A 24618-nucleotide genomic window follows, 5' to 3' on the forward strand; every position below is an offset into this window, starting at 1 on the left:
AGGGAAGGGAAGCTTCTGGTAACAGAGATGAGGGCACCAGCAAGTGCAAATCTTTTGGAGCACACTGAAAATTTGGGTGAGCCCTGACAGGATCTTCAACAACTCCCACTAAAATGCTCACTAGAAATATCAAAGACCTGTGGGCTCTGAGCCTCTCAGGAAGCTGAATGGTGATTCGGCCTGATCCTGGCTGGGCCCACAGCACTACTCGATGGAGCAGCTTATGCACTGGAACAAGCTGGTTCCTTCATTACTGTCCCCCTCAACAACCATTAGAGAACAAGTTTGAAAATCTCTGTATCCCCGGTGCCAGCCTAATGCCTAGAGCATAGCAGGCAAACAGTAAATGCTCAAGGAAAGAACTAGGGAAGAAAGGCAGGAAGCCAGAGTCTTGGATTGGAATTGTTGCCATCAAAAAATGCGCTAGTAAAAATGTTAGCATTTTTTCTTTATTTAAAAAAATCTTATTTTGGCATGCTTTTTTAAAAATTATGAAATATTCCCGCATACAAATGAGTACAGACAACCATGTACACTATCACAAGATTCCACAGATGTTAACATTTTGCAATATTTACTTCAGGTTTATCTTCCTTCGTAATAGAAATAAAACATTACAGATGCACTTCAAGCTCCACCCAATCCTTCTTTCTTCCTCCCTCCCCAAAGGTAACTATTATACAGACTAGATTTAATTATTTCCATGCATATTTTGTACTTTTTAATCACATGTGTGTATCGTACTGTTTCCGGAGTTTTAAACCTTTTCATGAATGACTCACATTACATGCTTTTCCTCAAACAACATTATGTTGGGGGATTTATCCCTGCGGATACATGAGCACATGTTTGAAGGCTCTACTATGTTCCATCTCATGAATAAGCCACAGTTTATCCATTCCTCTGCATAGGGATAGTTAGGCTGTTTCCACTTTTCGGCTATTGCAAACTGCGCTCCAGCCAACATTTTGTATATATCTCCTTGCACAATTCTGAGAGTTGCTCTAAGGTAGACATCTAGAAGCAGAATCGTGGGTCATCAGCATGTGGTTCTTCGATCTTTTTAGATCTTACAGAATTGCTCTCCAAAGTGGTTGTATTTCCTTTTGACTGTTATTTATAAATTCCAACTCTCTGGTGAAATTCTCCAGCTTTCTATTTTCTTGAACATAGTGGTTATAATTATTTTTAAAATCCCAGTCTGATATTCCAATATCTGAACCACCTGGGTGTATTTTTGTTGTCATTTGTTTTCCTCTTGTTTATCATCAGCCCTACTTTTATCATGGCTTGTAATTTTTACTAGATGTCAGACATGTGGATGAAAAATTATAGAGGCTGTGAATAATGTTATCTTTCCCCAAAGGGATGGGTTTTTTTTCCTGAAGGGCAAATGGAATACTAGGAGATCACTTAATCCTGTCAAGACTTGATGTTTTAGCTATCTATTATTACATAAGAAACAACCCCCCAAACTGAAAAATAATATTTTATTAATGAATCTGCAATTTGGGTAGGACTTAGCAGGAATCATTCTTTTCCTCTCTACTCAACATCATCTGGGTCAGCTCAGCTGGAGGCTGGAGGGCCCACTTTCAAGATGGTCACTCACATGACTGGCCAACTGGCACTGGCCATCAGCTGGAAACTCAACAAGGGCTATGGACTAGAGGCCTCACTTCCTTCTCACAAGCTGCTTGGGCTTCCTCATAGTATGGTGGCTGAGTTTCAGGAGCAAGCATCCCAAGAGAATGCAGTGGATATACATGGCATCTTTACTTATTCCTGCCGTGCTCTATTGAAGCAATCACAAAGGGATACCCAGGTTCAAGAGAAAGAAATATAGACTCATCTTTTGATGAGGCAATGACAAGATTCTAGAAGCACATGTAAGACAGGAGTCATAGTATTGTGGCCATCTTTGGAAAATAGTTTGCTATTGCTAGCTTTGGGCTTTCTCAGGGCTGATTTATTTCAGTTTTGCCCTATTTCCAAGACACTGACCTTACTCCTACAATGTGATCCTTACTATTGAGCACAGTCTTTTAGGGGTCTCAACTGAAAGCCTACAGTGTTTACCAATTCCCTCCTGTGACAGTTACTACGGGACTGAACGAAGGAGGATGAACACAGAAATGAAGACAAAGAAAAAAAGGATTTGTTTTAAAGAACGGGTCAGGGGACTCCTTGCTTCTAGTGAGCAAAGGCAGCCCTGAGCTTCTGCAGCCCTGAGCTTCTACAGCCCTTCGTATTTATTGGGTAGAAAGAGCAGGGAGGAGGAGGTAACGATTGGTCAGCTGTTTGATTGATCACGGGTTCACATCATTGCTAACAGGCCTCAGATGTGCCTAACCACAAGAAACACTGTGCCTGGGGCGTGACTGCCCTCAGCATTCCTTCTGGGTGCCAACATAGTTGTCAGCTTGCCAACATCCTGCATTCATGAGAACAGTTTGCTGTTTACTCATATAGCCTCCAGTGGTATACTGAGTTGATCACGACCCTCATTCTTTTGGCCTCCACCACCCTTCACCTTGGCAGGGCTTGAAACCCATTCTCTCTTTTCCCAGTTCTTCAGTTTTTGCTTATTCTTTTTCTCCAGTAGTACTGCTACAGCCACTGTGAAATCTCTGCTCTGCTCTTCAGCCTCTCTGGTGTCATTTTCTTCTGGGCTTCCTGAAGCAATTGAAGAATTGGTCAATCATTTGAGGGCAATTTGTACACAGAGTTTGGCTTATTTATCTGCAATTTGTTCTTCTCTGGGATTCTGCCCCTCAAGTCTCAAAGACTGTGGCAGTAATTAACTCTGACCTGCATCTTCTCCACATTGTAAGATTTCCACTTTCTGCTTGGACTCTGCTTCTGGGTCACAAATTGGAAAATACTCTCAGGGAGAAACCCTGGAGGAATGTGGAGCTCACCTCACATGCTTCCCTTCTCTCAAGCATCAAGTCCCTTTAGTCTGCCTGTCACTCTTCCATGTCTTAAACTACAGTTTTGTAAATTTTGCTCAGCATTTACAGTTGTTTTTCTCTGGAGAGCTGGACCAATACAAGTCCCTCAGTCAAGACCAGAAAAAGAAGTCTTTTCTTTCTTTATTTGATTTTCCACGGAGGCAGGCTGCCTAGCACCAAAACAACAACAAAAATAATCTGTGATCATTTTTATTAGAATTCAGAAAGAAGGCCAAGCATGGTGGCTCACACCTGTAATCCCAACACTTTGGGAGGCCGAGGCGGGCAGATCACCTGAGGTCAGGAGTTTGAGACCAGCCTGGCCAGCATGGTGAAACCCCGTGTCTACTAAAAATACAAAAATAAGCCAGCTGTGGTGATGTGTGCCTGTAATCCCAGCTACTTGAGAGACTGAGGTAGGAGAATCGCTTGAACCCAGGAGGCAGAGGTTGCAGTGAGCCAAGATCATGCCACTGCACTCCAGCCTGGGCAAAAGAGCGAGACTCTGTCTCAAAAAAAAAAAAAAAAAAATCAGAAAGAATTGGCACACCTATGTTGTTAAGTTTTCTAATCCAAGAATGCTGTATTCCTTATCATTTGTTCATTTATGTCTCTCAATATTTTTAAGTTTTCTTCATAAATTTCATGCACATTTCTTATTAAATGTATTCCTCTGCATTTCATCTTTTTGTTATGATAAATTAGGATAGCTCTTTCATCATACTTTCTAACTAGTTTTTGTTTTCTATGTAAATGTTATTTATTTTCTATATATAAATTTTGTATTCAGTCACTGATATAGTTAGGCTTTGTGCCCCCATCCACATTTCATCTTGAATTGTAATCCCCATAATCCCCACATTTCAAGGGCGGGGCCAAGTGGAGGTAATTGGTTCATGGAGGCAGTTCCCCCGTGCCGTTCTTGTGATAGTGAGTGAGTTCTCACAAGATCTGATGGTTTTATAAGGGGCTCTTCCCACTTTGCTCGGCACTTCTCCTTCCTGCCACTTTGTGAAGAAGGTGCCTTGCTTCCCCTTCACCTTCCACCTGTAAGTTTCCTGAGGCCTCACCAGCCATGCTGAACTGTGAGTCAATTAAATCTCTTTCCTTTATAAATTACCCAGTCTTGGGTAGTTCTTTATAGCAGTATGAAAACAGGCTAATAAGGCCGGGCACAGTGGCTCATGCCTATAATCCCAGCACTTTGGGAGGCCGAGGCGGGCAGATCACGAGGTCAGGAGATCGAGACCATCCTGGCTAACACGGTGAAACCCCGTCTCTACTAAAAACACAAAAAATTAGCCGGGCGTGGTGGCGGGCGCCTGTAGTCCCAGCTACTCGGAAGGCTGAGGCAGGAGAATGGCGTGAACCCGGGAGGCGGAGCTTGCAGTGAGCCGAGATCGCGCCACTGCACTCCAGCCTGGGCGATAGAGTGAGACTCCATCTCAAAAAAAAAGAAAACAGGCTAATACAGTCACCCTATGAGTGTATTGTTTATCATATTTACTCAACCAAAGTTCTTGAATCCTCCAGGTCATTTTCTCATTTGTAAACAATGAAAATGTTATATTATATTTAATTCTTAGATCTCTTTTTTTCTCTGTAGGATTAATTAGTAACTTCCATGGGAAAAACAAGTTAATTAATATTTGGTGATAAAATATATTTTTGTATTTTTCCTGCATTTACAGGGTGGGGAGTGCTTTTAATGTTTTCAGTTAAGCACAGTGCTGCTTTTTTGGAGGGTTGAGATAAGTATATTCATGAAATAAAGAAGAAAACAACCAGGGAATGTAAGTCATTGTAACATAGGTATAAGAAATCAATAATTAGGAAAGTGGAGTAACTTTTCTAATTATTGATTTCTTACAGAAGTAAAAACAACAACAACAACAACAAAAAAAGTGACCTCAAAAGGTGGTGGTGAATTTAGGGCCATCACTAGCCCATATAGTACCTTGTGCAAATTTTTTAAAGGTGCCCACTCCTTCAGACAGAGGTAGGCCCATGCCAAGGGGCACATTTGACAAACAGAATATGGATAGATTTCAGCCAGCAGTCACCCCCTTAGTCAGGTGCCTTTTGTGCAGTAAACAGCCTGTATAATGGCTATCTAAGCCAGAATCTTTTTCCTTTGGTGTAGACCAGGGGTCATCAAACTGTAGTCCACAAGCTAAATCCAGACCACACTTGATTCTGTTAAATAAAGTTTTATTGGAACACATTCATGCTCATTCATTTATTTATTATCTATGACTGTTTTTCACAGAAAAAGACAGAATTTACTTGTTGTGATAAGGAATGTATTGTCTAGAAAGACTAAAATATTTATTGCCTGGCCCTCTGCAGAAAAAGTTTGCTGATCCCTAATGCAGACAATAAGGAACCACTTTCAAATATGCTTTGACACTGAACTTAAAACACCTAATCAGTAAGACTTAAAAATAATGACAAATAATAAGTCCAAAAAATATTTAGAAGAAGAAGGGATTAGGATTGTAGAAGACAATAAATCTTGAACTTGAGCCTTGATAAATTCAAGGCTCAGGAAAAGGAGTCGATTGCATTGGATAGAACTTTTAGAGTTGTTCAAGTCTACTATTTTCTTGTTGACCTTCTAATTGTTTCTATTACTGAAAGCAAAGCATTGAATTTCCAGCTATTATTATTGGATTGTCCATTATCTCTCCCTTAAATTCTGTTTTTGCTTCGTATGTTTTAAGGCTGTGTTGTTAGGTGCATATATGTTTTTACTTATTACATTTTCTTGATGAAATGACCCTTTTACAATTACAAAATAATCCTATTTGTCTCTAACAATTTTTGTCTTAATGTGTTTCCCATCCTTTTACTTTCAATCTACTTTTACCTTAAAAATCTGAAGTGTGCATTTTTTGGCTGGGTGTGGTGGCTCATGCTGGTAATACCAGCACTTTGGGAGGCTGAGGCAGGAAGATTGCTTGAGCCCAGGAGTTTGATATCAGCCTGGGCAACATGGCAAGACTCATCTCTACAAAAACTTTAAAAATTAACTGAGTGTGGTGGCACATGCCTGTAGTTCCAGCTACTTGGGAGGCGACAAAGGTGGAGGATTGCTTGAACCGAAAAGGTTGAGGCTGCAGTGAACCATGTTTGTACCACTGCATTCCAGCCTGGGTGACAGACTGAGACCTTCTCTCTAAATAAATAAATGAAATAAAATATAGTGTGCTTCTTTGGAAAAGCATATAGCTGAAGCATAGTGTTTATCCATTCTGTCAATCTGTGCTTTTTATATGGAGTGTTTGATTCATTTACATTTAATTACCAATAAGTTAGCATTTATGTCTGCTGTTTTCTATATGTCTTATGTATTTTTGTTATTTTATTCCTCTATTACTGCTTTCTTTTGGGTTAAATAAATATTTTAGTACATAATTTTAGTTCCCATGTCATTTCTCTAACTATATTTTGTTTTAGTTATTTTCTTAGTGATTGCCCTGGAGATTATAATATCTTATAACAAACTACTTTGAATTAATACCAACTTAATTATAATAGTATACAAAAACCTTGTCCCTGTACAACTCCATTCCCTCCACTCTCCTTCAGGTTGTTTCTGCCATACAAATTACATCTTTATACATTTTATGCCAACTGAATTAAGACAGGAGAAAAAAGAGCTACAAAGACTACATTGATACTAGCTTTCATGTTAACCCATGCAGTTACCTTTACTAGTGCTCTTTATTTCTTCATGTAGATTCAAGTTACTGTCTAGTGTCCTTTCGTTTTAACCTAAAGAGCTCCCTCTAGCATTTCTTACAGAGTAGGTCTGCTAGTGATTACTTCTCTTGGTTTTTATCTGGGAATGACTTAATTTCTCCTTCATTCTTGAAAACAGTTTTGCTGGATTTAGAATTTTTGGTTGACAGTCTTTCTCTTTCAATCTTTCAAATATGTCATCCCACTGCCATTTGGCCTCCATGGTTTATATGAAAAAACAATTGACTGTTAATCTTTCTGAGGCTTTCTTGTATATGATTATTTGTTTCTCTCTTTCCGGATTCTCTCTTTGACTATGGCTGTTTTTTTTTTCAATTTGCTATGATATGTCTAGGAATAGATCTCTTTGAGTTTATCCTGCATGGAATTTGTTGAGCTTCCTGTATAAATTAATATTTTTTCATATTTGGGGATGAAATCTGATTAAAAATAGCCATTATTTATTCAAATATTCTTTCTGACCCTTTCTGTCTTTCCTCTCCTCCTCAGATTCCCATTAGGCATGTGTTGATACATTTGCTGTTGTCCCATAGGCTGTGTTATTTTACCTCATTCTTTTTTCTTTCTGTTCCTCAGACTGGATAATCTCAACTGGTCTATTTTCAAGTTCATTGATTCTTTTTTTTTTTTCGAGATGGTGTCTCACTCTGTCACCCAGGCTAGAGTGCAGTGGCATGATCTCAGCTCACTGCAGCCTCCACCTCCCAGGTTCCAGCGATTCTCCTGCCTCATCCTGTCGAGTAGCTGGGATTAGGGATACCGGCATGTGCCACCACACCTAGCTAATTTGTGTATTTTTAGTAGAGATGGGTTTCACTATGTTGGCCAGGCTGGTTCTTTCTTCTGTCATCTCAGATATGTTGAGCACCTCCAGAAAATTTATTATTTCAGTTATTGTAGATTTCAACTCCAGAATCTCTATTTGGTTATTTTATTTATTTCTTTTTGCTAATATTCTTTATTTGGTGAGACATCATTTTGATACTTTCAGTTCTTTAGAAATGGTTTTATATAGTTCTTTGATCATATTCTTTGATCATATTTAACATAACTGATTTAAAGTCTTTGTCTCTTAAATACAGCATCAAGGTTTCCTCAGGAATGGTTTCTATTGACTACTTTTCCCCCTGTGTATGGGCCAGGCTTTCTTTTTTCTTTGTATGTCTTACTAGGTTTTTGGGGTTTTTTGGTTTTGTTTTTTTTACAGAGTCTCACTCTGTTGCCCAGGCTGGAATGCAGTGGCGAGATCTTGGCTCACTGCAACCTCCACCTCCTGGGCTCAAGCAATTCTCCTGCCCCAGCCTCCCGAGTAGCTGGGATTACAGGCGCCCGCCACTATGCCCAGCTAATTTTTTGTATTTTTAGTAGAAATGGGGTTTCCCCATGTTGGCCAGGCTGGTCTCGAACTCCTGACTTTGTGATTCACCCGCCTCAGCCTCCCAAAGTGCTGGGATTACAGGCGTGAGCCACTGCACCCAGCCATGTCTTACTAGTTTTTGTTGAAAACTGGATATCTTAAATAGTATTATATGGCAGCCATGGAAATCAGGTTCGCCTCCCTTCCATGGGTTTGTTGTTGTTGCTGTTTGTTGTTATAATTGTTGCCGTTATTGTTGTTAAATAACTTTTCTGAACTAATTATGTAAAGTCTGTTTTCTTTGTTGTGTGTGGCCACTAAAGTCTGTGCTCAGTTAGCTTAGTAGTCACCTACTGACTGGAAAGAGATTTTCTTACATGTCTGGAACCAGTAAGACTCCCAGTATTTCCCAACAGGCTCTATGTATGTATTGGGGTATGCCTTCAACATTCAACCAGGCAGTTTACAACTCTACCTTAGCTGTCACTGACTGCTTGTTCAGAGACTCAAGGTTACCAGAGGTGAGAGCTCAGGGCCTTCTCAAGTCTTTCTTGGACACATAAACAGCCCTGGACAGGCACAGAGCCTTACACATCATGCACACAGTTCTCTATAGATTCCCAGGAATATTTCAAAGTGTTTTAAAGCCCCCATTGGACATCTCATTCCCCAGTTCTCCTTTTAAGCTTTTTGGTTAGCCTATCGTTTGTCCCAACTGTTATGCAACACTTTTCACAGCCGTGATGTTCAACAATTGCCTCTGATTGCTTTTGCCAATCTCAGAGAAAAAGTTCACACTGATTAGGCTTTGAGCCAGGTCAAATAAAGATAGCCTTGTGAGTAGTATCAACCACTGGATAAATCAAATAATGACAGTTCTCTGGGTATGAGGATTTTAAGGTGCTCCAAATCCATTCTACCTCCTCCAGTGACTGCCAGGCTACTGATTTTCACCAAAATTTGGTGCTGTTGGTTTTCAAACCTACTACAGAACTGGGTAGGGGAGGGGATATAAGGCAACTTAGATGCTGCAAAACTCACTGTTCTTACTGGGATTTAGCTGTTTTCCTTGAAAAGGCACTCCCTAGATTTGCTGCAAACCTTTGGTTAATTTTGAGTTCTGAAAAAATTTGATTCTGACAATTTTTGCTGGCATTCTCACTGCTTTTAAGGAAGAGAGGATTTTCAGAAGTCTTTGCCAATTTTGCTGACATCTGGATTGAACTTTAGCCTTGGATGGGCTTAAAGACTTTGTTAAAACCTTCCCTCTTTGACTATCATCTTTGTTGTTCCTTACATATATCTGTTTGTCTCTGTCTGTTTATGGTTTGAAATTCCCAAAAAGTATTTCAAGAAATGGCTGCTCCTCATCAGGGCTCTCTTCAGCTACAGGATAGTCTGATGAAGCCGGCCTCCCCCAACGCTGTGGTCAGTTTCCTGCCTGCTGCTCAAAGGCTGCCAGCCTGGAGGGGAACTGGAGCTCCACACTCTGCAATGGCGCCTCTCCTTCAGCACCCTCTCTGGTAGCTTACTCAAAATGAACATAGACTCACAGAGATTCCAGGACCCTAAGGGGGCCAGAGTGAATGTAGAATCCTTTCATCTGTTCATCTATTCATGTAACACCCATTCTTGAAGATCTGCTCTGTGCCCTGAATACTGTCATTGCCAACAGCAAACACTTGCATGTTGTTTTAGATCCTTGATTTCAAATTTCCTCTGCTGCTGGCATGACAGGGATGACATGATAGTGATAACCTGGATTGCCTTGTGCCCTCCTGGGGAAATTCTGAAAGCCAGACACCAAACCTGACCCTGAAGGCACCAAGGAGAAATGCTAAATTTGGAAACAACCTTGAGAGGTACATAGCCACCCATGAGCATTTTATCCACCATTTGCTGGGTATGTGATCTTGAGCCAGACAAGTCACCTCTCTGGCCTCTGACCTCTGATTCCTCCCTTAAAAAAATGGGCTAATTAGGTAAATGGCAAGGCCTGGCCCAGAGTAATGCCTTACATAACAGAAATTGGTCTCTTCACCTGTCCTTTATTCTCTCCTCCCCTCACCTATAGTTCTCTGAATCTCTGAATCCTTGCTTCAGAAGGCTCACTTGACAGCCTCTGACCTACAATCTGCCCCAAAGACCATGGGGCTCCTCTTCTCTGACTGGAGAGGGCTCACAGGCTGTATTGAGGCAGCTATTGATGGCCTAGCCCTGAAGGGGAAGGTTCCAGAGACCAAAGCTGGAGCAGCTGAGCTTGAAAGTCATGGAGAAAAACTACTAATAAGGATGGACATAAACAGCTAGCAGATAATAGGCTGGCAAAGCATCCACTCCAGGTGGCAGTCTGGCTTTTGTGTGTCCTGTGTAGTACAGTCAAGGTCATAACCCCAGACCTTAGGTCCTGTGAAAAGAAAGCCTGGGCTGCAGCCTCAAAGGACACCCAGTCACCTAGTGAGCCAATGGGGGCTGGACTCTAAAACCCATAAGGTCAGGGCCAGACATGCTAGGGCACTCTGAGCAGGAGGCTTCAGAGCATCTGCAATTGTGCTTCTTCAGCAAACTTAGAACAGGTCTCTTAACACCTCCACCTCTCCCCTCTCAGGGCTTGAAAATTGTAGAAAAAGTGTTGGTTTCCAATGTGGGCTGCAAAGAGTACTAATGGGTGGGATGACCTCGGCAAATTATTTAACCTCACTGAGTCCCAGGACCCAGGCCTTTAAACATAGACGTCTACTCTCTGCTTCATGGCATTTTCATCAAAGCCAATGAGATGGGGTGGGGTGGGGGTGGATTGTGCACATGGCACAGAGCTTGGCACAGGGCAGGTGCCCAGGAAACGTGACCAGCTTCTTCTGCAGTCAGTAAACCCTGCCACCCTCTGACCACCTCAGATTTCCCAGAAGAGGGATGATTCCTCCAGCCAACCTTTACTGAGCACTCTTAGAGCTAGAGCTATGTAGTTATGCCCATGCATAATAAAATAGAGAGGATGCAGGGGCATCCAGGACCTTCTCCACATTGAGAAAAGAAGATGGTAGGACACCCACCCAAAGCCTCAGTAACTATTCCAGGAATCCTGCCCTGATTCCCCAAGAAAGGCGCCCAGCTCCTATCATCTGCCAAGATCACGGGACCATAGGAGGCATGCTTTTCTCTTGCAGCTTGGCCATTTACTACCTGAACTCAGTTTCCAAAAGCCTTTCCCGAGCTAATGCCCAGCTGAGGAAGAAAATCCAAGTGGTGAGTCTGTTGGGAGTTTCATCCTGGAGGGTAAAAAGAGATCATGTTTTTGGTTTTTGCTAATTTGCTGTGTGAGCCCAGCTGTGTTATCTAAATGGCTTTCTTCTAAACCAAATCCCAAAATATCTGTATTATGGGAAGTAGCCTTGTGAGATTCAACAGCATGCATTTATATTATTGAGGCTATTTGGTGATTTGTGACAATAATGACTTAAATTTCAAGGGGTTGCTAAAGAACAGGAGAAATTCAGTGAGTTCAGCCAATGCTCATACAGAAAAAGCCAGTATCCACAATAATTCCTACAGGTTAAAGTGAATATTTAAATACTAAAAGAAATGTTGTCAAAATCACATATTTCTTGTGCCCTTTAGCCTAAAAGATCTCCTGAGTCCCCTTCACACATGGGAAGCCTCTCTCAACATCCCAGCTGACACCCTACTTCTGACTGCTGTCTACACACACACACACACACACCCTAAAATTCAGACCCTAACCCTCCCTAAGCCCTGTTCTTGCTTTCTCTGTCCCTCTTCTGGAGTGAATTTCATCTGTCTTGCTAACTGGTCCCCCCATCCACACCTTCTTCTGGTTTTTTGTTTGTTTGTTTGTTTTAAGATGGAGTCTCGCTCTGTCGCCAGGCTGGAGTGCAGTGGCACGATCCCAGCTCACTGCAACCTCCACTTCCCAGGTTCAAGTGATTCTCCTGCCTCAGCCTCCCAAGTAGCTGGGACTACAGGCGTGCGCCACCACACCCAGCTAATTTTTGTATTTTTAGTACACGTGAGCCAGGATGGTCACCATATCTTGACCTCATGATCCGCCTGCCTTGGTCTCCCAAAGTGCTGGGATTATAGGCGTGAGCCACCGTGCCCAGCCCCTTCTTCTGTTAATCTCACTGGGCTCCTGCCCAGGTACAGAAAACCACTGAAATAGAGGATTGGAAAGATCGCTGTCCTCTGGCCACATGTTCCTTCAATTGCTATGTGAATCTGAGAGCCTCAGGCTGCCCTCTACAATCAGTTGTGAGGACCAGTAACAGGCAGTTTAAGATAGACACCAAGAACTGAAAACAGGCCAGGCATGGTGGCTCACGCCTGTAATCCCAGCACTTTGTGAGGCCGAGGCCGGTGGATCACCTCAAGTCAGGAGTTGAAGACCAGCTGGGCTAACATGGTGAACCCGTCTCTACTAAAAATACAAAAATTAGCCAGGTGTGGTGGCACACACCTGTAATCCCAGCTACTCAAGAGGCTGAGGGCAGGAGAATCGCTTGAACCCAGGAGGCAGAGATTGCAGTGAGCCGAGTTCACGCCGCTGCACTCCAGCCTGGGCAACAGAGTGAGACTCTGTCTCAAAAAAAAAAAAAAAATCACTCTCAACACCTCTGAGCCTCAAACACCCATTTCCTGGGCCAGGACCAACAGTTCATTATTTCCTGCAGCTCCGTGAAGTTGAGAAGAGCCACAAATCTGTAAAAGGCAAAGCCACAGCCAGAGATTCAGAGGACACACCTAAAAGCAGCTCCAAAAATGCCACCCAGCTCCAACTCACCAAAGAAGGTAAGCTCTTTGTCATAATGATTATGTTTTACAAGGCCACATGGAAAGGTGTAAATAGCCTATGAAACAGCGTGAAATCAGACTGTTCTGGGATTGAAATCAGAATCCTAACAATTATTAGCTTATGAAGTTGGGCAGGTGAATATAGGGGTCAATCATAGCACCTGCCTCATGGGATGGTGAAGATGAGATGTAATCATGCATGTAAAGTGCCTACCAGAATTCCTGGCACAGAGAATGAGCCAATGAATACCAGCTGGCAGTAGTGCCGTCATGCACCCCTTAATAACATTTGGATCAACCATGGATCGCATCTACAATGGTGGCCCCATAAGATTATAATGGAGCTGAATAATTCCTATTGCCAAGTGACGTAACTGTCAACATTGTAGCAAAACACATTACTCATGTGTTTGTTGTGAGCTGGTGTAAACAAGCCTACTGAGCTGCCAGTTATATAAAAGTCTAGGCCGGGCGTGGTGGCTCACGCCTGCAATCCCAGCACTTTGGGAGGCCGACGCGGGCGGATCACAAGGTCAGGAGATCGAGGCCATCCTGGCTGACACGGTGAAACCCTATCTCTACTAAAAATACAAAAAATTAGCCGGGCGTGGTGGCGGGCGCCTGTAGTCCCAGCTGCTTGGGAGGCTGAGGCAGGAGAATGGTGTGAACCCGGGAGGTGGAGCTTGCAGTGAGCCGAGCTTGCAATGAGCTGAGATTGTGCCACTGCACTCCAGCCTGGGCAACAGAGCAAGACTCCATCTCAAAAAAAAAAATCTCTAGCACATACAATTATATATGGCACAGAATACTCGATAATGATAATAATTATGTTACTGGCTTATGTGTTTACTATACTATACTTTTTACTATTATTTTAGAGTAGATTCCTTCTACTTATATAAAAAATAGTTAACTGTAAAACAGCCTCAGGCAGGTCCTTCAGGAGCTATTCCAGAAGAAGGTGCTGTTATCATAGGAGATGACAGCTCCATGTGTGTTATTGCCCCTGAAGACCTTCCAGTGGGACAAGATGTGGAGGTGGAAGACAGTGATATTGATGATCCCAACCCTTTGTAGACCTAGGCTAATGTGTGTGTTGCATCTTAGTTTTTAACAAGAAACATTTTAAAAGTAAAAAGAAAAAAAATTCTTAATTTAAAAACAGAAAAAGCTTATCAAATAAGGATATAAAGAAAAAATATTTTTGTACAGGTGGTCAGTGTATTTGTGTTTTAAGCCAACTGTTATTATAAAAGAGATAAAGTAGAAAAGTTACAATAAGCTAAGGTTTATTATTGAAGAAAGAAAAAAAAATTTTTTTTTGAGACAGAGTCTCACTCTGTCACCCAGGCTGGAATGCAGTGGTGTGATCTCGGCTCACTGCACCCTCCACCTCCAGGGTTCAAGTGATTCTCCTGCCTCAGCCTCCTGAGTAGCTGGGATTACAGGTGCCCACAACCATGCCTGGCTAATTTTTTGTACTTTTAGTAGAGACAGGGTTTCACCATGTTGGCCAGGCCGTTCTTGAACTCCTGACCTCGTGATCCGCCCGCCTCAGCCTCCCAAAGTGCTGGGATTACAGGCCTGAGCCACCGCGCCTGGCCTAGAAAAAATATTTGTAAATTGAGTGTAACCTAAGTGCACAGTGTTTATAAAGTCTGCAGTAGTGACAGTGGTGTCCTAGGCTTTCACATTCACTCATCACCCACTCACTGACTCACCCAGAGCAACTTCCAGTCCTGCAAGCTCCACTCATGGTCAGTGCCCTAGACAGGTTTACCATTTGTCATCTTTCATATACTCTACCTTTTCTATGTTTAGATACACAAATATTTACCATTATGTTCCAACTGTTTATAAAGTATTCAGTACAGTAAGTGTTGTGCAGGTTTATATTCTAGGAGCAATAGGCTGAACCATATAGCCTATGTGTATAAGAGGCCATGCCGTCTAGGTTTGGGTAAGTACATTCTATGATGGTCACACAACAACAAAATCACCTAATGATGCATTTCTCAGAATGTATCCGCATCCTTAAGCAACGTGTGCTATAGTTTATATTCTCTGAAAAGAGAAGCACTGGAATATCTAGAATAATAGAGTGAGAAAAGTCAACATAAAAAGTTCCCAGGAAAGTATCTTGGGGCTATTGCTCCTCGGCCTTTTGGCTAAGATCAAGTGGAAATATCCTGGGGCTTCAAAGGGGAGTGATCATAGACCACCTCAAATTAGGAGTGAGGAAAGGTCAAGTTGAAAGAGACCATCTCTGAGATGATCCCATTTTCCAGAGATCATCTCTGTTTTAAAATTAAACAGTGTCTGCACGCAGACACTTTAGCCTTGGATGTAAGAAGTGAATGAGATGCATAAGGAATGACTGACAGTTTAGGAATTTGAACTTTATTTTTTTGAGATGGAGTCGCACTCTGTCGCCCAGGCTGGAGTGCAGTGGCACGATCTCTGATCACCGCAACCTCTGCCTCCCAGGTTCAAGTGATTCTCCTGCTCAGTCTTCTGAGTGGCTGTTATTACAGGCACCTGCCACCATGCCTGGCTAATTTTTGTGTTTTTAGTAGAGACGGGATTTCACCATGTTGGCCAGGCTGGTCTCAAACTCCTGACCTCAAATGATCAACCTCAAGTGATCCGCCTCAAACGGCCTCCCAAAGTGCTGGGATTACAGGCATGAACCACTGCACCCGGCCTGAACTTTTTTTTATACAAGCATTCCAATTTCTTAGTAACTGGAATTTTATTCATTTTTTATTATTAAGTATTAGCTATAATAAAATGATACTAGCTGCTGCAACAAAGAGGCCCAAAATGGCTAGTGGCTCAGACACCATAAAAGTTCATTTCTCACTCAACACAAAGTCCAAACTGGGTGTTTTCACCTGACAGCCACAAGTGCTGATATGGGGACCCTGGCTCCTTCCATCTTGGGGCTCTGCCTGCATCAAGCTAGTGCAAGGGGAAGAGCTTAGGGGACACACCTGGATGTGGTCCCATCAAAGCCTGGAACTCCAGCACAGGCCACACTCATCCACCAGGGAACCAGAGCCCATTTCTGTGTCCCAGAACAAGAGGGACTGGGTTTAGTAAAGAGCAGTCATTTTCCCTAATTTGGAGTTAGAGGAGGGGAAGGAAACAAGTTAATGACGGATTGGAAAGTAGATCTGATTCCAAACAATTCCCACAGCCCCTTCCCTTCCATCATCACTTTTGACCCCGGCAGTCACCCTGCGAGGCTGCCGTTATTCTTGTCCCAATTTTGTACTCTAGAAAACCCGGGATCAGAGAGTCTAGCCTAAGGCCAGGTTCAAAATCAAGTTCTCTAGCCAGAAGACCATACTCCTCCAACAGATGTGTTTATGCAAAAGCCAGGCCAAGGTGACCCCGAGACAGCTGAGTGCAATCCTACAGCTCTCACATCACCAAATAGGACTAATACCTACACACACCGCAGGGCGGCTCCAGAGAGCTCCGATTCAACCTATACCAAATCTCCCACTTCCTCTTTCTTGTCTTGGTTTTCCAGAGACCACTCCTCCCTCTGCCAGCCAAAGCCAGGCCATGGACAAGAAGGCGCAGGGCCCTGGGATCTCCAATTCTGCCAGCAGGACCACACTGCCTGCCTCTGGACACCTTCCTATATCTCGGCCCCCTGGAATCGGACCAGATTCTGGCCACGCCCCATCTCAGACTCATCCGTGGAGGTCAGCCTCTGGAAAGAGTGCTCAGAGACCTCCCCACTGACGGCTAGGACTCCAGGGAGCCTCGACCCTAGGGCTGATCCTCAAGTACTCCAGTTTCACACATACCAAACCAAGGTTCTCTCCCCTCTTTCCTCTCACATACATGCTCTGTCTCCTCTCTTGGAATGCATGAACTTTGATTCCTTCAGGCCCTTGTCAGCTACCGAAGGAGGAAGACAGTGGCTTCACCTGTCCTTTAGGGAAGCTGGAGCCATCTCTGCACTAACTGCCCTCCCAAATATCTTGGTTCAGACAGCTCTGAACCCCACGCTCACAGTGGTCGACCTTGCCTCCCGATTTTCGGAGTTGGGGAAGGGCCATGACCACCCTCGTAGACTTTTCCCATGGGACACAGTTTAGGACACGGGTTTCTGCCAGCTTCCCTAACCAGGAGGGGGATGGAGAAGGGCCTACATTTCTCAATCCAGAGGAAGTGAGCTGGTTTGAATGAAAGGTCCAGGCCAGGCACAGTGGCTCACACCTGTAGTCCCAGCACTTTGGGAGACCAAGGTGGGTGGATCGCTTGAGCCCAGGAGTTCAAGACCACCCTGGGCAATGTGGCGAAACCCCATCCCTACAAAAAAATTAGCTAGGCATGGTGGTATGCACCTGTAATCCCAGCTACTTGGGAGGCTGAAGCAGAAGGATCACTTGAGCCCAGGAGGCAGAGGTTGCAGTTAGCTAAGATCATGTCACTACACTCCAGTCTGGGCAACAGAGTGAGACGCTGTCTTAACAACAACAACAAGTCTGGCCAGGAGTGGTGGCTCACACCTGTAATCCCAACACTTTAAGAGGCTGAAGTGGGAGGCCAGGGGTTTCAGATGAGCCTGAGCAACATAGCAAGACCCTTGTCTCTGCAAATAAATAAATGAATCAAAGTAAATGAAAGTGAATGAAAATAAAGGTAAATGGACCAAAGACCAGTCATGGAGAGTGGGGATTGGTGGGAAGACTGGTGATACCCCAGTACCCAGTCCAAGGGAAGCTTACACCATGGAGCACAAAACAGGGAGTGAAAAGAGTGAATCACAGGAGCAAGTGAGTTGCCCAGTGCCTCTTATCTTGGAAGGAAACCTGCCTTACCCAGGGCAGAAAAATCTTTTTCATGCACCAAATTCTAAAAGGAATTTGATAACATGATTATTGTACAAAAGACTTTGAAGATGGTTTCTCTGAAGAGTTTTGCAAAAGGTACAATGCAGAGCGTTGTCTCTGGGGATTCTATGTTCACTTAGTGTCATATCATACTTCTATGCAGAATATTTCTTAGGGGGAAGAAGCCAGGGGCCAGACCATTAAGAAGGCCTTGATGGCAAGGGCAGAGCCTAGGCAGGATGGGAGTCACAGTCCAGGACTCTGCAACAGCCCAGCTATCTTGCAGACAGCTCCTTCCTTTCCTCCACTCTGTGCTCCCAGACCCAGGTAAGCAGTGAGGCCTCAGAGGGCCCCAGAGACCCTCTCACCCATGTCTCTGAGTGTTCTAAAGAGAGTCAGCCACCTTAACCTCATCAACTGTTACAGCCACCACCCAACCAGGTCCCCAGGGGTTCTCAGGAGAATCCCCCAGACTCAGAAAGTCAGGCAAAGCCCTGGTAGAGAGACAAGATTTTTACAGCAATTTCATAAGCTGTACAATTAAAATAATTTCTAACTTCCCTCCCAAATCCTTTCCCTTCTCAATCCAGCACCAAAACTTCACATATACAAACTGCAATGGAATAATAGGGACATGTGACCAGGAGAAACAGGATAAATTATTTCACACCAATCTCTTCTGGCAAGGCTAACGAAGATGTTGCAATGCCTGATTTCCATGGAACCCAGGTCCAAGCCCCAAATCCAAAACTGCCTGTGTGTCATATGCCTTCCCCCAAGCTAACCTACCTGAAACCTCAATACAGGGATCCTGGCACTGTAACCCAACCAATCAGGACCAGAAGGCCCAAAGATGGCCACCACACCAACACCTGGCCTTCTGCATCAGAATGCCAGGCCCTGAGGCAGGGAACACTCTGCCTGCCTGAGCCATTGGTCCCCTAGTGATTACTGTCAGGCCTCCACTGATTACTAATACACATAAATACCCACCACAAACACAAACAAACCATCCTGATCTGATGAAGTGTAAGTTTATGTGACGGAATGTATGTGTCATCTAATGCTGCATAACAAATTATTCCCAAAACATAACAGCCTAAAACAATAAACAATTATATACTATTGTATGTAGTTTCTGTTCTGTGGGTTATAAATTTGGGAGTGGCTTAACTAGGCAGATGTGGTTCCGGATATTTCAGTCAAATTCTCAGCTAGGGCTACAATTATTGGAAGGTCTGACTGGGACTGAAAGATCTGCTCTCAACATGGCTCACACGTGACTGTTGGCAGAAGGCTTCTGTTCCTTGCTGGCTATTGATAGGGGACCTTGGTTACTCTCCATGTAGGCCTCTCCATAGAGCTGCTTGGGTGTCCTCACAACATGGCTGCTGGTTTCCCCCAGAGCAAGTGATCTGAGAGGGAGAGCAATGAGGAAGCCACAATGTCTATTATGACCTAGTCTCAGAAGTCACACTATCAGTTCCACCACTTTTACTCATAGAACTGAGTCACTAAGTCTAGCTCACACTGGAAGGGAAGGGATTTAGGCTTCACTTCTTGAAGGGAGGGTTACCAAAGAATTTGTGGACATATTTTAACAGAAAATTTTCTAATTCAAATAATTACAAGACCTCTATCAAGACAACTCTGGCCAGGCGTGGTGGCTCATGCCTGTAATCCCAGCACTTTGGGAGGCCGAGGTGGGTGGATCACTTGAGGTCAGAAGTTTGAGACCAGCCTGGCCAACATGGTGAAACCTCGTCTCTACTAAAAATACAAAAATTAACCAGGTGTGGTGGTGCACTTCTGTAATCCCAGCTACTTGGGAGGCTGAGGCAGGAGGATCGCTTGAACCCAGGAGGCGGAGGTTGCAGTGAGCCAAGATTGTACCACTGTACTCCAGCTTGGGTGACAGAGCGAGACTCCGTCTGAAAAGAAAAGAAAAAAAGAAAGAAGAAAATTAACCATTTATCCAGAGAAATATAACTGGTGTCCTGCTGATATTACCCTAGTTTGGCTGCGCATTCCTAACTGGAGAGAAATGGAGCAGATGCTGGATTTTATCTGTTGGAAGCTATTTTTGTAGGCTGATCCTTTCACTTCTAATAACCTCAACTTCCATTTCTATTTCCTAAGAGCTCCATAGTACACAGAATCACATAAGTAGGAAGACACCTTAGATGAAGAAGATCAAAGGGGATACCTGGTCTCCCACTGATTTGCACACTCACAGAAACTAAGGGGAGGGGCTGATGCACCAGTCAGTAAGGTGATCTGGGCAGGTTACCAATAGCACTCACTATGCTGGTAACGCTCAGCTCAGTAAAGTCACTTCAGACGTGCTCTGAAGTGGGTGGGTAGAGACCCACCCAAAGCTGGAGCACCAAGTTCCTCATGCTCAATAATGGACAATAAAAAATAAACCCGCCATGCAGAAAGAGACATGTGTTTCTCTTGACCTTGGCAGAAAGTAGAGGAGAAAAAGTCTCCATTGAGAAGTTCTAGCCACAAGGCAGCTCTCACAGAGAGGCTCTAAATTCATATGCTACAGTTGACCCTTGAACAACACTGGGTCTAGGAGTGCTGACCCCCCTGCAGTCAAAAACCCATGTATAGCTTTTGACTTCCCCAGAAGTTAACTAATGGTAGTCTGCTGTTGAATGGAAGTTTTACTGATAACATAAAGTTAACACAAATTTTATATGTTACATGTATTAATACTGTATTCTTGCAATAGAATAAGCTAGCTAGGAAAAAATGTTATTAAGAAGATCATGAAGAGGAGAAATATATTTAATATTCATTAAGCAAAAGTGGATCATCCTAAGTCTTCATCCTTGTCATCCTCATGCTGAGTAGGCTGAGGAGGAGGAGGAGGAAGAAAAGGGGTTGGTCTTGCTGCCTTAGGGGTGGCAGAGATGGAAGAAAATCACATATAAGTGGATCTGTGAAGTTCCAACCCATGTTGTTCAAGGGTCAACTGTATCTGTATGTTCCAAAAAACTCAAACGAAAATTTTAATTTATTTTTGTTCAAGACTTTCAGGCCAGGTGCGATGGCTCACACCTGTAATCCCAGCACTTTGGAAGGCCAAGACGGGTGGATCACAAGGTCAAGAGGCCGAGACCATCCTGTCCAACATGGTGAAACCCCGTCTCTACCAAAAATTCAAAAATCAGCTGGGCATGTTGGCTCATGCCTGTAATCCCAGCCACTCGAGAGGCTGAGGCAGGAGGATCGCTTGAACCCGGGAGGCGGAGGTTGTGGTGAGCCGAGATTGTGCCATTGCACTCCAGTCTGGGCAACAAGAGCAAAACCCCATCTCAGAAAAGAAAAAAAAAAAGTGGCATTAGGTTGATAGTGCCTCCAAAACAGGAAGAAAAAAGGCAAATAAACAAAAATAGCACAACAAATAAAATATAAAGCACATAAGATGAAAGAAATAAACCAAAATATATCAGGAATCAAAATGCAAATGGACTAAACTTCTAGATAGAAGGCAAAGACTATCTGATGGAGATTTTAAAATCCTATAAGCTGTTCCCAAGAGATGCCTTTAAAACTAAGGATAGAGGCCAGGCATGGTGGCTCATGCCTGTAATCCTAGCATTTTGGAGGCTGAGGCAGGTGGATCGCTTGAGCCCAGGAGTTCGAGACCAGCCTGGGCAAAATGGTGATACCCCATTTCTACAAAAAATACAAAAATTAGCCAGTGCATGCCTGTAGTTCCAACTACTCGGAAGGCTGAGATGGAAAGGATCGCTTGAGCCCAGGAGTCAGAGGTTGCAGTTAGCCGAGACCACACCACTGCACTACAGCCTGGGTGACAGAGTGAGGGACCCTGTCTCAAAAACAAAAATAAGATAGGAACTTTATCCCTTTTGATTCCTAGGGAATAAAAACTGAAGTATAATTTTCAATGGCAAAATCACCAGGTGTGTGAGTACCATCAAATATTCTAAGCAGGTTTGTTTATAGAGTGTGAGGATTGCTATTAAAGACAACTGTCTGCAGTGTTGTGCCAGATACTTTATCTTTCAATATAGTATTAGTTTGAAAAACATGAAGAAAGGCCCAAGGTCATAGTTGGGGTAGATGTGGTATATAGAGCATACAGATAACTCTATCACTGAACCGCGTCTGGAAAATGGGCCATATAAAACCAACCTCCAAATTTGTCTGTGAAGATTCAAAAAGTTGATGGAAGTAAGACTGTAATGTGCCAAGCATTATGCTAAGTACTCAATAAATAACAGATATCATCACAGGCATGGATAAGATCTAACATCCTTGGGCTCAGGGGATAAACACAACAGCATCTCATGCTCTATAATCCTAATCAACGGCCAGGCTTCAGAAGCTGCCAGGTCATCACTGCCAAAAAAAGACAAGGAACGCTGGGCTAAACCACCTTCCCAAGGTACTTTTCATTCTCCTGTGTCTTTATAAAGAAATGCTGCATATACATGTAACTCACTGCCAAAGAATATTGTAGGGTTTCTTTCCACTTTTGAGAAAAGAGCCCAGGAATTGCTAGAAAGCCTTTTAAATTTTATGAGAATTTTCTCACTCACAAAAGGAGTATAAAGTGCCGCCCTCTTGTGGTAGTTTCATGAAATTTCCTTTCCCGAAGCTCTCCCAAGGCACTGAATTTATTTTATTTATTTATTTATTTATTTATTTATTTGTGAGCTGGAATCTCGCTGTCGCCTAGGCTGGAGTGCAGTGGAGCGATCTTGGCTCACTGCAGCCTCCGACTTCCGGTTCAAGCGATTCTCCTGCCTCAGCCTCCCAAGTACCTGGGATTATAGGCGCCCACCACCACGCCCAGCTCAGTTTTGTATTTTTAGTACAGATGGGGTTTCACCATGTTGGCTAGGCTGGTCTCGAACTCCTGACCTCAAGTGATCCACCCACCTCGGCCTCCCAAAGTGCTGGGATTACAGGCGTGAGCCACCGTGCATGGCCTGGCACTGAAACTGAAATAGCACATTCCACTTCCATAGGTCCCCATTAGTGTTGCCAGAGTAAAAACCTTGGGCTAATGTACACCAAAATGACATATTTATAGCCATAGGCTGGGCTAAATGAAAAAGGTCAGATGATATAGTATATGGTTCTTCCCAATGGGTGAACAGTCTTATGGACAGAGAAAAAGAAATAGGCCCCACCTGCCACCTGCCACCTGGCTTTAATGTGGAACCTGGAGCACATCTGGGAAACTCATGGCTCCCACTCAGACCTGCTGTCCCTGCAGGACATTTGCTCAGTGGGAGCCCTGTGAGCAATTTGTCCTCCATATCACCTCCAAATTAATCTCCAAACACTGCTTAATGGAAAAGCAAGAGTCTCATCAGACCAAAACCACTCATCCTGACTTTCATTCAAGGTTTCTTACATTCTAGATCCTTCAGTCTTTTGTCCAACTACTGACCAGTTTGCATTTTACACCTCTAGCAGGTTCTTCTTGTTTCTGGCTTTTGCTTCCACTCTCTTTCCATCCTCCATCTCTAAATGACCTACACACTCTTCTATGAATACCTAAATCCCTTCTTGCCATGAAGTCTACCTCAGGAACACTGGGCCAAATTGTCTTCCCGTCAGCTTGCATACAACTGCATCTTAGCACCTGATTATATTCAGTCTCCCAGGATTGCAAAGTCTCTGAAGTCAGGGGTCACAGGTTAGTACAAGTTGAGTATCCCTTATCCAAAATGCTTGCAACCAGAAGTGTTTTGGATTTCAAATTCTTTTTCAGATTTTAGAATATTTGCATAATACTTACCAGGTTGAGCATCCCTAATTCGAAAATCCAAAATCTAGAACATATAAGGAGCTCAAACAACTCTTTAAGGAAAAAACATAATAATCCAATTTAAAAATAGGCAAAAGATCTGAATAGACATTTCTCAAAATAAGATATACAGGCCGGGCATGGTGGCTCATGCCTGTAATCCCATCACTTTAGGAGGCCGAGGCAGGCAGATCACCTGAGGTCAGGAGTTTGAGACCAGGTTGGCCAACATGGTGAACCCCGTCTCTACTAAAAATACAAAAATCAGCAGGGAGCGGTGGCTCACACTTTGGGAGGCTGAGGCGGGCAGATCACAAGGTCAGGAGTTTGAGACCAGCCTGGCCAACATGGTGAAACCTTTCTCTACTAAAAATACAAAAATTAGCCAGACGTGGTGGCTCACGCCTGTAATCCCAACACTTAGGGAGGCCAAGGCGGGCGGATCACAAGGTCAGGAGATCGAGACCATCCTGGCTAACACGGAGAAACCCCATCTCTACTAAAAGTACAAAAAACTAGCCGGATGTGGTGGCAGTCGCCTGTAGTCCCAGCTACTCGGGAGGCTGAGGCAGGAGAATGGCGTGAACCTGGGAGGCAGAGCTTGCAGTGAGCCAAGATTGCGCCACTGCACTCCAGCCTGGGCGACAGGGCGAGACTCCGTCTCAAATAATAATAATAATAATAATAATAATAATAATAATAAAATAAAAATACAAAAATTAGCCAGGTGTGGTGCCAGACGCCTGTAATCCCAGCTACTCGGGAGGCTGAACCCAGGAAGCGGAGCTTGCAGTGAGCCGAGATCACACCACTGCACTCCAGCCTGGGCAACAGAGCGAGACTCCATCTCAAAAAAAAAAAGAAAAGAAAACGTGGTATGTATACACAATGGAGTACTATTCAGCCACAAAAAATAAGATCCTGGCCAGGCACAGTGGCTCACACCTGTAATCCCGATACTTTGAGAGGCCGAGGCAGGTGGATCACCTGAGGTCAGGAGTTCGAGACCAGCCTGGCCAACATGGTAAAACCCCGTCTCTACCAATAATACAAAAATTAGCTGGGTGTGGTGGCACACACCTG

At 43.7% G+C, this 24618-nt stretch overlaps 1 protein-coding gene across 1 annotated transcript in view; it reads left to right on the top strand.

Moving 5' to 3' along the window:
* TMC2 (transmembrane channel like 2) overlaps positions 1-24223 on the top strand; it is a 100770-nt gene extending 76547 nt beyond the window's left edge. Inside the window, exons 16-18 of the mRNA XM_034947002.3 lie at positions 11244-11322; positions 12765-12882; positions 16424-24223. Coding sequence (XP_034802893.2) covers positions 11244-11322; positions 12765-12882; positions 16424-16641 — 415 coding nt within the window. The 3' untranslated portion in view covers positions 16642-24223. The remainder of the gene's footprint in view (positions 1-11243; positions 11323-12764; positions 12883-16423) is intronic.
* Positions 24224-24618: the final 395 nt, after the last annotated feature.

This window comes from Pan paniscus, chromosome 21 (assembly GCF_029289425.2).
Source record: "Pan paniscus chromosome 21, NHGRI_mPanPan1-v2.0_pri, whole genome shotgun sequence".
Taxonomy (NCBI): domain Eukaryota; kingdom Metazoa; phylum Chordata; class Mammalia; order Primates; family Hominidae; genus Pan; species Pan paniscus.